Here is a 14,198-nt window from a genome sequence, read left to right as displayed (position 1 = left end):
CTCACCCGGATCAACCAGCTCCCTGTGGAAGAGGTAGACCCCGGCGTTGGACTCCTAGCGCCCGGGGGGGGGGGGGGGGGGTGTTGGGTTCAATTCCCCCCGTTGGCCATTTATGGAACGCGGTGCCGGCGTTCCCTCGCAAAGGTTTGTATAGTCAAGCTATCAATCCTGAGCGTTCTTTTCTCAGACTGCCTACCTGTTGCCAACCGGACTGTTTATCGTGTGTGTGAAACTCTGCTGCCTGCCCTTTATCGACCATTGCGTGCTTCTCGGATTATCCCCTTTGATCGCCGCCTGCCTCAACCTATTGCATGGACTCTTGTGTCGTCTTCACCACACCAGTCTGCCATTGTTGAACCTTGCCTGTTTACTCTGCCAGTCTCAATAAACTTGTTGCACATGGATCCAACGTCTCCGGATCAATCCATGACATCATCACAGCGGGAGTTCAGTAAACATCAAAACAGTCCTTACATCAAATCTGAAAAACAACCACAGAAAAACTTTAATTTTAATAAACAACTGAGCAGCATAAAACAGACGTAGTAATTTTCTGGCATTTACGTTTCGTCATGTCAGATATTTTAATATTAACATTTTTGCACCCACAAATTCCAGATTTCATATAGTTGTATCTTGAACAAATATTGTCCTATTCTAACAAACCACACAACAATAGAAAGCCTATTCGTTCCGTTTTCAGATTATGAATATTGACCCTATGACTGGTTTTGTGGTCACATATATATTTTTTTTATTTTAAATAAAACTCCCAAAAATAAACTGAAATGTCATTTAAATAATATTACCAGATACAAATTATGTTTTAATGATGTATAAATGTTTAAACTAACATTAACCGAGATTAATAAATGCTTTAGAAGTATATCTCATTGTTAGGTCATGTTAACTAATGCAGTGTTAATAAACAGAAGCTACTGTAAAGTATACCACCATTTCTAAGTAAACTATGTTCTCAAACTAAAATCTAAAGTATGAAGGTTTTTCCATCTGTTTACTGTGTGCATTCGATTAATACATGACTTCTACATGATCTAAGCTGCTTCAGAGAAGATATCTACCTTTTTCTTTAACATGACGTAAGCTTATGGGTGAGACTTCTGGTTAATTAGCCGCTATAGGCAAATAACAGAATAACAACGTGCAGTAAACGGTAAAACTGTTTACACTACAAACCAGTGTGTTCATACAGGTGTATCTCAATAAATTAGAATGTCATAGAAAAGTTCATTTATTTCAGTAATTCAACTTAAATTTTGAAACTTGTATATTAAATAAATTCAATGCACACAGACTGAAGTAGTTTAAGTCTTTGACTCTTTTAATTGTGATGATTTTGCTCACATTTAACAAAAACCCATCAATTCGCTATCTCAACAAATTAGAATATGGTGACATAATCAGCTAATCAACTCAAACACCTGCAAAGTTTTCCTCAACCTTCAAAATGGTCTCAGTTTGGTTCACTACACTACAGATTCATGGGGAAGACTGCTGATCTGACAGTTGTCCAGAAGGCAATCATTGACACCCTTGACAAGGAGGGCTAGCCACAAACCTTCTTTGCCAAAAAGCTGGTTGGTTCACAGAGTGCTGTATCCAAGCATGTTAACAGAAAGTTGAGTGGAAGGAAAAGGTATGGAAGAAAAGGATGCACAACCAACTAAGAGAACTGCAGCCTTGAGAGGCTTGTCAAGCTAAATCGATTCAAGAATTTGGGTGAACTGGACTGAGGCTGGGGTCAAAGCATCAAGAGCCACACCACATACAGACGTGTCGAGGAATTTGGCTACAGTTGTCGTATTCCTCTTGTTAAGCCCCTCCTGAACCACAGACAACGTCAGAGGCGTCCTACCTGGGCTAAGGAGAAGAAGAAATTGATTGTTGCCCAGTGGTCCAAAGTCCTCTTTTCAGATGAGAGCAAGTTTTGTATTTCATTTGGAAACCAAGGTCCTAGAGTATGGAGGAAGGGTGGAGAAGCTCATAGCCCAAGTTTCTTGAAGTCCAGTGTTCAGTTTCCACAGTCTGTGATGATTTGGGGTGCAATGTCATCTGCTGGTGTTGGTCCACTGTGTTTTTTTAAAACCAAAGTCACTGCACCCGTTTACCAAGAAATTTAAGAGCACTTCATGCTTCCTTCTGCTGACCAGCTTTTTAAAGATGCTGATTTGATTTTCCAACAGGATTTGACACCTGCCCACAAAAGCACCAAAAGTTGGTTAAATGACCATGGTGTTGGTGTGCTTGACTGACCAGCAAACTCACCAAACCTGAACCCCAGAGAGAATCTATATGGTATTGTCAAGAGGAAAATGACAAACAAGAGACCATAAAATGCAGATTAGCTGAAGGCCACTGTCAAAGAAACCTGGGCTTCTATACCACCTCAGCAGTGCCTCAGACTGATCACCTCCACGCCACATCAAATTAATGCAGTGATTAAAGCGGAAGGAGCCCTATACCAAGTATTGAGTACATATACAGTAAATGAACATACTTTCCAGAAAGCCAACAATTCAATGATTTTTTTTTATTGGTCTTATGAGGTATTCTAACTTGCTGAGATAGTGAATTGGTGGGTTTATGTTAAATGTGAGCCAAATCATCACAATTAAAAGAACCAAAGACTTAAACTACTTCAGTCTGTGTGCATTTAATTTTTGTAATACACGAGTTTCACAATTTGAGTTGAATTTCTGAAATAAATGAACTTTTCCACAACATTCTAATTCATTGAGATGCACCTGTTATTAAGACAATACATTAAAATAATATGGTAAAACACCAATTTGCAATATCAAGAAGCATATCAAGCTGTTTTGTACAGCTAAAAATCACTGGATGTGAATGAGACCGGAAGCCACTCCCATACAATTTACAAATAGCCCACGCCCACTCATAAGAAAAGAAGAAGGTGGGCAGTGTTGCCAGATTGGGGCGGATTTCCGCCCAATTGGGCTTCTTCTGATCGGCTTGGACCGGAGAATAACGCATTGGGCGGGTAGACAAAATTTGGGCTGCTTTAAAAAATTAAAAGCCGCCCAATCAGCTGTTTTTTTCTTCGCTTTTATCATTAGTCATGTTAATTTAGTACGTTCGAGCTCAAAGTATCACAGTAATATAATGTGTAGTGCAGTCATCAACTCATTTTTGCTTAACGTAACCCTTACTGGTTTAGTTTAACAGAGACCAGTCAATCAATTTACGTCTTTTATGTTAGTGAGATGTGATGACTTGTGAGTGACGGGGTTTTACATTACATTTGTTTCTCATCACTTTATTGTGCACTTTTTTGCACAGAAATTAGCTTTTTTTTTTACTGCGGACATTGAAAAAGATGCATGCGTTTTTCCAAGGGTTAAAGTCATCGGTTAATTTCCACTTTGAAAAGATTTCTGGACATTTTACGCATATTTTCGGACTGTTTTGATCCATATCCCTGTGAAATTGATTTATCTTTATTTTATTTTGTCATTATTCTTTTTTTAAAGAGATGGTCCTTATCAACCTTGACATGCCAATAAAATTCTCATTATTTTGGCAGTTAAAATTTGGGCTGGTTTTTGTTGAAGTGGGCGGGTTTTGGTGAGCTTTTGGGCTGGAAATCGTCAACCTGATCTGGCAACACTGAAGGTGGGTATGTTTTTGGTTTGCTATTCAGGTACTCATAATAAGGTGCGTCTAAGATAAAATATAATAGTCATGTAGATTCCTCCCTCATCTTCATTATTCAGCATTAACTATAAATCATCATCTAAACTGGGGATCAGAGTGTAAACAGTTCCCCTTAAAACTTTGCGCTCATTTTGAAAATCTTATGTTTCTGTTCCCATGTTGTTCAGAGATGCAAACCGCTGATCAAACTTCCTTATTTCTGCATGTGGAGCTACTGAGGTGAGCGTTAGCAGGACTCCTGACGTTGAGCTAAAGTGCTGACCCACGGAGGAAGAACCAGACACTGTGCAGTTTCACGTCCCAGCGCTGAGTCTTCTTGACCTGAGGGTGAAGTGCAAAACGGGCTAGCATAACAACGCTAAACACCGAACTCCAGACGAAACCGTGTTAGCACGTGAGGGAGGAATGTTTCAGGATGCTAATGTGTCTGACAGTCTGAAGAGAACAGAAATATCAGCAGTGTGAGGAAAATCACTGATTTATAAAACGACAAAGAGACGACATTGGTTAATACTCTCATTAGCACAGGTGTTATGAGGTAAAACACTTACACACTAACTGGTAAATAAATGGGGTTAGCTTTAAAAACAATAAATAAAAAGTAGACTTTTAAAGCAACACATTAAAAAGCTGACAGATAAGACAGATATGCATATTAATGTGTTTATTAGTTATGTTCGTACATTATTTGACATCAGGACAGTATTTACAGTATTTAGAAAGCATGTAGACTTGATTCACAAATAATTTTTACATTATTTACATTTTGTATGAAAATGATGCCCTCTTGTGGTAAAAGTGTTATCTCACAGACAAACAGAAATGTACTATATATATATATATATATATACACACACACACACACACACACACACACACACACACACACACACACACACATATATTGTCATATTAAAGAAAAATTATATATATACAGTTAGGACAAATTTGATGACCTTTTTTGATCAAATCGGTTCTAAAACAAAACAAAAAAAACAATTCATATAGGATATGTGAATCATATGTTTTGCAAATGCTTTATATATAATATTAAAAATATAAATATATTGTATATTTATATATAAAGCATTCGAAAAAACTGTTTTTAACAATTTTCATCAAAAAATGTTTATTCATTGTACCGTATTTTCAATTAATCTCAATCAAACTGCAGTTGGGTTATTTTTATATAAAGGAAAAATAACTAAATAATGCAGCTAACCAACACAATAAAACACAATAAAAACATAACATAATAAATAAGAGTTATATGTTTTATATGAGTTTTTTCTCAGGAAAATAAACAATTTCTACAGAAACAGATTCTGGACAGACATCAGCTTACTTGTTTTGACAGAAATCCACAAGTGGTTTAAACAGATCATAAAAAGAGGTTTATCTTCAGTTGTAATAATGTTTATGTGTAAAAGTGGTTTCCAGCGTGTGCAGGGGTCTGTAAGTGTCATGGGTTCAGTGTGGTCTTCACACATAAACAAATGACCCAGCACCTCCATTAAATCATATGTGGAGCAAAATAGACCATGTGGATGAGAGCTCCGTGTACGGTATGAGAGCCCATCATACAACAAACAACTACCGTTAAACTGGTATGTAGACCAGGGGCTCAAGCCACGTCACGTCTACGTATATGCATTTCTGTCTGATGACATACATTATATTTGTTAAGAGCAGGGAAAATATGTCAGAGGATCATTTTAGTGCTCAAAGGTGTTTCTTTTATACTCAGAATGGATCTCAATTGATAATTGTCATAAAATACGACAGGTAAGTCATTAGTTGGCATACAGTGATGATACAAAAGTACAACAGTGGATAGCATAGTTTAGAAAATCTGATGAGAAATATTTGAGATCTTTTTGGACATTTTAGAGCAGTGTTTCTCAACTTTTTTGATTCCATGCCCCCTGGACAAAGCTGCATTTAAATTAACACACAAAAAAGTTCAATTTCCTAAAGAATTAAAAGTTGCAGTCTGTAACTTTTTTGTGTTCAAATTTTATGGCCTCTTTAATTAAAATAATTAAATGTAGTAGTTCCATAAGTTTCAATAACGGAATGTTCTTCAGAGTTCACACTGGATTTTACAAATAACTATCTAAGGTCTAAAAAAGTATTTGTACTAGGGTTCAAGCGATTCAAGACATTTAAGCACATGTGAAAAAAGACATTACATATTATTACATTACATATAATGACTGTTATAGCCGATCTCCCTAAAACTTTGCATGCTTGTTTAGAATCACCTGCCACATGTTCTTACCAGGTTTCGTGAAGTTTTCGTCCAGGCTTTATGGGCTTTTGGGTATATTTGGACAGGCCCCTTTTCTAAGTGACCCTATTATAGCTTCCCAAAAGGTAAATTTCAACCTTTTTTTATATTTATTGAGCTAGAGTCCAGAGAATTGTACTGCACTGGTTTTTCCCAGAATGAGGGAAACACCAAGGACTATTTCGAAAAAGTAGTTTTTTTTTTTTTTTTTTTTTTTACATTTTCTTAATCAAATAGTTTGATTGACAGCAGTGATTCTAGAGGTAAAGTCATATAGAACCAGGAGGTCTATCGTATGATGCAAATGTCGTACAACACGCAATAATTTACATCTTTTAAAAATGCAATATTGCCCATCCCCCACCCAGTGGCTGATTTCTTTCAAATTTCTTACAGACCTTTACGGTCGTAAAGCAAACAGGCCCATGTGTTTCGTTCCAATCGACCTCTGAGGTGCTCAAAATTCATTGGCCTATCACAGCCATGTTTTTTTTAGAGTTACGCAAATGTCCTTTTAGATGCGTGTGGCACTTTGGACCAAGACAGTGCGTACTGATTTTCATGTCGATAAGACAAGCGGTTGTGTAGTTAAAGGGTTTTTATGTTTTTCCCCCTTTTATAGCGCCACCAAGTGGCCAAACTCCACAACTTTTTTCCACGTGACCTCAGATTTATTCTTAGCCATTCTAACAAAATCTCAATCTCAAAATCTCTCAAAATAGCCATTTTTATTAACATAACTAAAAAAGAAAATTCTACTGAATACAAAAAATTCCATGACAGAAGCAGAAGAAGATCTAATTAATTTCGATCATAAGTCTAAAAATTACAGTTTTGAAAACCAGGTTTGCTGAGATTGGTCTTATTTTAAATCATTTTAAGAACCCTTTAGTGCAGGAGTTCTCAACTCTGGCCCTCGAAGTCCATTTCCCTGCAGAGTTTAGCTCCAACCCTAATCAAACACACCTGAACAAGCTAATCAAGCTCTTCATCATTACTAGAAAGTTACAGGCAGGTGAGTTTGATCAAGGTTGGAGGTAAACTCTGCAGGAAAGTGGACCTCGAGGGCCAGAGTTGAGAACCTCTGCTTTAGTGGGTCCAGGTCCCATGGTTGATCTAGACTCTAGATTCTAGAGTCTTCGTTTGCTCTCTATTAAATCTCAACACTGTATTGAAGATATACTGATACATTAAAGAGATCTTATACAATACACAATTTTTTTCATAATAGATGTACCATTTTTAGTTCTTAAAATAACCTTTAAAGGAACACTCCACTTTTTTTGGAAATAGGCTCATTCTCTACTGCAGTAATATCATACCGGTCACATTGGAAGTTATCTAGCTGGGAACTAATTTTAGGCGCTGCGTGATATTACTGCGCCTGCTACGTCCATATTACGGCAGCAAACTTCCTTGACTATTACACCGGAATGGGAGTTCCTAATCTTATCGGCCTAGAAAATCGCTGCTTTACTTTTTCCGCTGGTATTAGTACACGATATAACTACAAAAGAGTCAAGTTTTAGATTAGACAAATATCGAAACTTGTTGGTCATTTTTGAACGCGATGCTATATTGGTCTAATAGGATTCAATGATTTATGCTATGCTATGCTAAAAGTGATATCGCCAGAACAGGAGAATGGCTGAATGGATTTCAAAACGGTAAAACTCAATTTATTTATTTCGGGGGGAATGAGCCTATTTTCAAAAAAGTGGAGTGTTCCTTTAAGTAAAAATTCTAAAAAATAACCATGTGAACACAGTGCTTTTTTTTTACTATATAAAGAACCTTTTGTTGAATGGAAACAAAGTTTCTTTATGGAACATTAAGTACCTTGAAGCAGTGGTTCTCAATCCTGGTCCTGGGGGACCCCTGCTCTGCACATTTTGCATGTCTCTCTTATTTAACACACCTGATTGAGATCTTCAGCTCGTTAGTTCAGTTCATGGATCTCTACTAATGAGCTGAAGATCTCAATCAGGTGTGTTAAATAAGGGAGACATGCAAAATGTGCAGAGCAGGGGTCCTTCAGGACCAGGATTGAGAACCACTGCCTTGAAGAACCATATATAGATACCTATATTTTTAAGTGTGTATGCAATCTTTCTTTTCTTCTTTTGGAACACGTTTCTTTGATGTTTCCAATTGCTAAAGATTTTCATAGCTCCAAGTGTTTTTTTTTCAGGCAGGAATGTCTTTGGCCGGCAATATGTAGGGTGTGAGCGTGAGCGTTGCGACGCTGTATGCGATGGCAGTCGGAGTTCCTGCAGCTTTGCTGCTCCTGTTTCCCTTGATGGCCATCGGATGCTCTCCAAATCTCTTCTTCTGTTCTCTCCGCAATGTGGAGCGGAAACTATCTGGCACGAAGCAGTAAACCACAGGATCCAGGCAGCTGTTCAGACTGCTGAGCGTGATGGTCACATGATACGCCACCACGTGCTGCTCTCTGCTGCCCCCTAGCTGGAAATACACCACAGCCTCGCGTATGTGATACGGCATGAAGCACACGGTGAACACCAGCAGCACGGCCACGAGCAGCCGAACGGCACGAGCACGACGACCCAAGCTTTGCGGCATGAGCCGGCCATCCGCGAGCGCACAGGCGACACGGATCGTAAACGTCGCGATTACTAGCAGCGGCAGGACGAACTCCAGAACAGTGAGGGCGAAGAGCACGGCGACGCGACAGCAAGATCCTCCGCTGAACTCCAGTGCAGACGTCTGAAGAGAGTACGTGACCACGACGGCGAACAGCCAGATGCAAATGCTCACGCTTTTGGCAACCGCAGGACTCCGCCAACGGCTTGCCGACGAACGCACCACCGCCATATAACGATCCACACAGATGCTTGTAAGAAACAAAATGCTGCAGTACATATTGACGAAGTAGCTGAACGTATGCAGGTAGAAACACACCACGCAGTTGCCGCCACTGTGGTACAGTGCAATGCGGGCCGGGAGCGACAGCGCCACCAACAGGTCAGCCACCGCTAGGTTTATGGTGTATATGGCCGGTGTGCTCCGAGAGCGACTGTGCTGGCAGAACACATACAGGGCCAGGCTGTTCAGGACCACGCCGACCACAAACATGAGTGTGTTCACCACCATCAGCGTCACCCACAGCACATAGAAGTCCTGATACAAAGCCTCATCCAGGTGTGCCAGTTTTTTCATGTACGGGACCCCCGGCAGGAGGAGGCTGGTGTTGACGGGAAACTCGGATGTGATGTTTGAGTGTCCTCCGGGGAAGGTCTCCATGGCTAGAACATAGAAAATAGATTTATAATCGGGGTGCACATAAGTGGTACACAAGTATATGCGACTAAAATAAAAAATGTTCAGACCACTCATTTGCGTACCTGCATGACATAGCACTTCTTGACATTGCATTGCATTGACAGCTGTTAATTCACAATTACCATTTTAAAATAACTGTAATACTACTACTAATTATTTGATCCCTTGCTGATTTTGTACGTTTGTCCACTGACAAAGAAATTATGAGTCTACAATTTTAATGGTAGGTTTATTTTAACAATGAGAGACAGAATAACAACAAAAAAAATCAAAAAAGTTCTAAATTGATTTGCATTTTAATGAGTGAAATAAGTATTTGATCTCCTATCAATCAGCAAGATTTCTGTCTTCCAGGTGTTTATACATAGCCTGGCGAGCCAGACTTACATCAAGATGTTTAGTCTGGAAACTCTCCATAGACGCGGCTTACTCCGAGGGGCGGGATAAACTGTTGTCTCTCAAAATCCCTATGCACGCAATAGGATAGCGCTTCAACCAATCAGAGCCACGAAGAAGGTGACGTAGTAATTGGTATATTAAGCTTTTTCCGTATCCAGTCGGCAAAATTCCAAACACATCTTCCTTTTTTAAAAATGACTTAAGTGCCGTTCTTTGCTCGTTTCTTAAAGAAAAACTTAACTCCAAGTCCTCCACAGTCGCGGCCAAAGCCGATTCGAAAGACCGCTGTTCGACAGCTGCAGCCGCCATTCTTTGTTTTTCAAGCAGCCGTCGCAACTCTGTCGTAATATGTTAAGCCCGCCCCGCCTACTCTATACGCGTTGTGATTGGCCTGACCCAATTTGGGTTTTTGCAGCTAGAAGGTCTATTGAGAGTGTCTAGACCCACCTGGCTGCAAAATAATATTTGCTGCCGCTAGGGTGCGTCTAGATTTCTAGGCTAGTTTATACAGGTACCGAGATGAGATTAGGAGCCTTCTCTCAAAGGGTTTGTTACCTGTATAAAAGACACCTGTCCACAGAAGCAATCAATCAATCAGATTCCAAACTCTTCACCATGGCCAAGACCAAAGATCTGTCCAAGGATGTCAGGGACAAGATTGTAGACCTACACAAGGCTGGAATGGGCTACTAGACTAAGCAGCTTGGTGAGAAGGTAACAACATTATTCACAAATGGAAGAAACATGAAATAACTGTCAATCACCCCCGCTCTGGGGCTCTATGCAAGATCTCACCTTGTGGAGTCTCAATGTAAACGGTGAGGGATCAGCCCAGAACTACACAGGAGGATATTGTCAATGATCTCAAGGAAGCTGGGACCATAGTCACCAAGAAAACAATTGGTAACACAATACGGCAGGAAGGACTGAAATCCTGCAGCTCCCGCAAGGTCCCCCTACTCAAGAAAGCACATACCTGTATAACAGGCCCGTCTGAAGTTTGCCAATGAACATCTGAATGATTCAGAGGAGAACTGGGTGAAAGTGTTGTGGTCAGATGAGACAAAATGTGGCTCTTTGGCATCAACTCAACTCATCATGTTTGTAGGAGGAGGAATGTTGCCAATGACCCCAAGAACACCATCCCCACCGTCAAACATAGAGGTGCAAACATTACACTTTGGGGGTATTTTGCTGCTAAGGGGACAGGACAACCGCACCAGTGGCCATGTAACGTAAAATCTTTGGTGACAACCATTGAAAATGGGTTGTGGATGGGTTTTCCAGCATGACAATGACCCAAAACACACAGCCATGGCAACAAATGAAGCACCATGGCTCAAGAAGCACCACATTAAGGTCCCAGAGTGGCCTAGCCAGTCTCCAGACCTTAATCCCATAGAAAAACGGTGGAGGGAGCTGAAGGTTCGACTTGCCAAACATCAGTCTCAAAACCTTAATGACTTGGAGAGGATCTGCAAAGAGGAGTGGGACAAAATCCCCCAAAAAACCCTCCCACAAAAGATGCGTGCGAACCTGGTGGCCAACTACAAGAAACATCTGACATCTGTGACTGCCAACAAGGGTTTTGCCACCAAGTATTAAGTCATGTTTTGTAAAATGCAAATCAATTTCTAACTTTTTTGAAATGTGTTTTTCTGGATATTTTTGTTGTTGTTATTCTCACTGTTCAAATAAACCTACAATTAAAATGATTGACTTTTCATTTGTTTGTCAGTGGGTAAATGTACAAAATCAGCAGGGGATCCAGTAATTTTATCCCTCACTATAAGATTTCCATTCAAAACCCACCAAAATATAATAATGATAAATGATAATGCTGATTTTAAGTTTGAAAATTCTAAAAAATTATATAAAACCAGTAAATATTAACATTTTATTTTAAAAGTTTACTAAAATAATTGTATTTTTATTTAATACTCCTTTTTTTCTTTAAAATATAATAGTATTATCACACTTAATTATATAAAAACAAACAAAAAAACTAAATAAAGTTCAATAATATGTGACCCTGGACCACAAAACCAGTCTTAAGTAGCTTAAGGTGTAATTGTAGAAAAAATTATTGCTTTTTCTTGTATGCGAAAAATCATTAGGATAATAAGTAACGATCATGTTCATTAAGACATTTTGTAAATTTCCTAGCATAAATATATAAAATACTTAATTTTGTATTAGTAGTATGCATTGCTAAGAACTTCATTAGGACAACTTTAAAGGTGATTTTCTCAATATTTAGATTTTTTTGCACCCTCAGATTCCAGGTTTTCAAATAGTTGTATCTCGGCCAAATATTGTTCTGTCCTAATAAACTTAAAGCTTATTTATTCAGCTTTAAGATGATGTACAAATACAAATTAAAAAAAAAAAAAAAAATTATAGTTATATTTAATGGGTCACACTTTGTGCAGCATGAGGACCGAACCAAATCTCCAATGAATATAATAATTATAAACAAATGCATGTAATAATTTACAAAATGTATTTAAAATATAAACACACTTTGAATATAATAATAATTATATAATAATAATAATTCGAAATTATTATTATTACATTTTTGAACAGTAAATCTTTATATTATAATAATTTACTAAATGTATTTAAAATATAAATAGGCACACACTACTTAAAACCATACATATATATTTTTTTATGTTTTTCAAAGAAGCCTCCTTGCTGCATTTATCAGAAATACATTAAAAATACTATACACTATGAATATTAAAATATTATTACAGTGATATTTAGTAATATATAATAATATATATAATTCAGATATTTTTAATATTATTTATTTACTTAGCTGCTTATTATTATTTTATTCACAAATGAATGTTTTCTTGCTAAATAAATATTAAAAAAAATATATATATATTTTTTTTTTAAAAGTAGTGCATACATTAACTCAAGTTTAACAGTTTTAACTGTGAGCCCATTTTGAATCAATTCCCATCAGATATCTCTGAGCGCTGAGTTTTCTCTGATGAGAAGCTCCTAATGGAGCACCACAAAGGCGTCCCATCAGTGGGCACCGCATGAAGCTTTCCATAGCTTTCTAAAAATGGAACATTCTTGTGCGTTTGATTTTGTGAGAGAGTTTTTTCTATCATTCGCTGACGTCTTTCTTCTCCGAGACTCTTTCTGAACGCCTCTCTCTTAGAGCTTTAATGAAATATGTAAAAGAATTCCAGATTCTCTTTTATCCTCTCAGACTTGAGCCATTTAACTTTGTCTGATCTTTACATACAAGAATTTGCTCATCTTGTGTAACATCATGTTACGTTCAGTAATTTCCCACATGGTTGGGTCAGCAGGGGGATCTGACTGAAACTTCCCATGGAAAATATAAAATTAACATCCAATGGTTTGAGGTTAAACACTCAACTATAAATACTACAAATCTCAAACACAATGTATATTCATTAGGAAAGAAAGGATCTCACCGGTTGCTTTCTGTAGTTTCTAAATCAACTGAAGCCTCATTGAATCTCAACAATCTCCATCACTTCTGCAGACGGAGAAAAACTGCATTTGTCTCTTCAGTCATGTCCATTTCTTTGTCTTGCAGTGTGAAGTGTCTCTTAAGGATAAGTGGACGCTTTCTTTCCAGCAGTTTGCTCTGTTGTGAGTCTTGTTTAAGAATGACAGACTTGCAGGCCTGTTGGTTTTCTCTCCGTCTTTCACCCTCCCCTTCTCTCTCGTTCTCATCTCCAACAGTCCCTCTAAAGTCTGGGCAAGAGCCTTCAAAAGTCACTTTGCAGAGCAATCTGTCTTGAGGGACGAGAGCCGTAAAGCTCACCCGGTAAACAGGCCTCTGGGACGTCAGCCATAACAAAACGCACATCCATAGTCCATATTTAGATAAATGCAGCTCCCAATGTCCCTTCCTCCTGAGTTTTTGTGCACAAGTGCATTATATGAAATATCTCCATTTAAAAATGACCACAAATGTAAAACTTTATCACAAATGTGTATAGACAATTGTATTTTAAGATAGACAAAAATCCATTATATATAGAAAGGGAAGACAGACAGACAGACAGATAGACAGATAGACAGATAGACAGATAGATAGATAGATAGATAGATAGATAGATAGATAGATAGATAGATAGATAGATAGATAGATAAGTACCTATAAATAAACACACACACATAACCATAAATAAACACTGAATACACATACTTAAAGAGATTTCATTAGTAGTTAATTAATTAATTATTAAGTAATTATTAGACACTGTAAATCTTTAAATCTTTAAAAATTTAAAAGACATATTTTAAATCTTTAAAATATTTAAAGATTTAAAATATGTCTTATACATTTGAAGATTAAAAAAAATTCATAAAAGAATAGTAAATTATATATCCACAAGGATAGGAATACCAGTAGATTTTGACCTTGTGGGGACATTTCTCAGGTCCCCATGAGGAAACAGGCTTATAAATCATGGACAATGAGTTTTTTGATGAAGTAAAGTATGCA

General features: G+C 37.9%; 1 protein-coding gene across 1 annotated transcript; it reads right to left on the bottom strand.

The window, feature by feature from the left end:
• Positions 1–8,173: 8,173 nt before the first annotated feature.
• Positions 8,174–9,410, bottom strand: LOC141290337 (G-protein coupled receptor 20). The gene has a single exon (XM_073822513.1). The coding sequence runs from the start codon at positions 9,380–9,382 to the stop codon at positions 8,174–8,176; it is 1,209 nt and encodes a 402-aa protein (XP_073678614.1). The 5' UTR covers positions 9,383–9,410.
• Between the last annotated feature and the right edge of the window lie 4,788 nt (positions 9,411–14,198).

The sequence above is a fragment of the Garra rufa genome, chromosome 17 (assembly GCF_049309525.1).
Source record: "Garra rufa chromosome 17, GarRuf1.0, whole genome shotgun sequence".
Taxonomy (NCBI): domain Eukaryota; kingdom Metazoa; phylum Chordata; class Actinopteri; order Cypriniformes; family Cyprinidae; genus Garra; species Garra rufa.
Note: the sequence above shows the minus strand (reverse complement) of the source record. Positions and strands in the feature narration are given on the sequence as shown.

What these genes read in the sequence shown, in the direction of transcription:
- LOC141290337 (XM_073822513.1), bottom strand. Translation starts at nt 9,382, where the DNA reads ATGCAATGTCAAGAAGTGCTATGTCATGCAGGTACGCAAATGAGTGGT.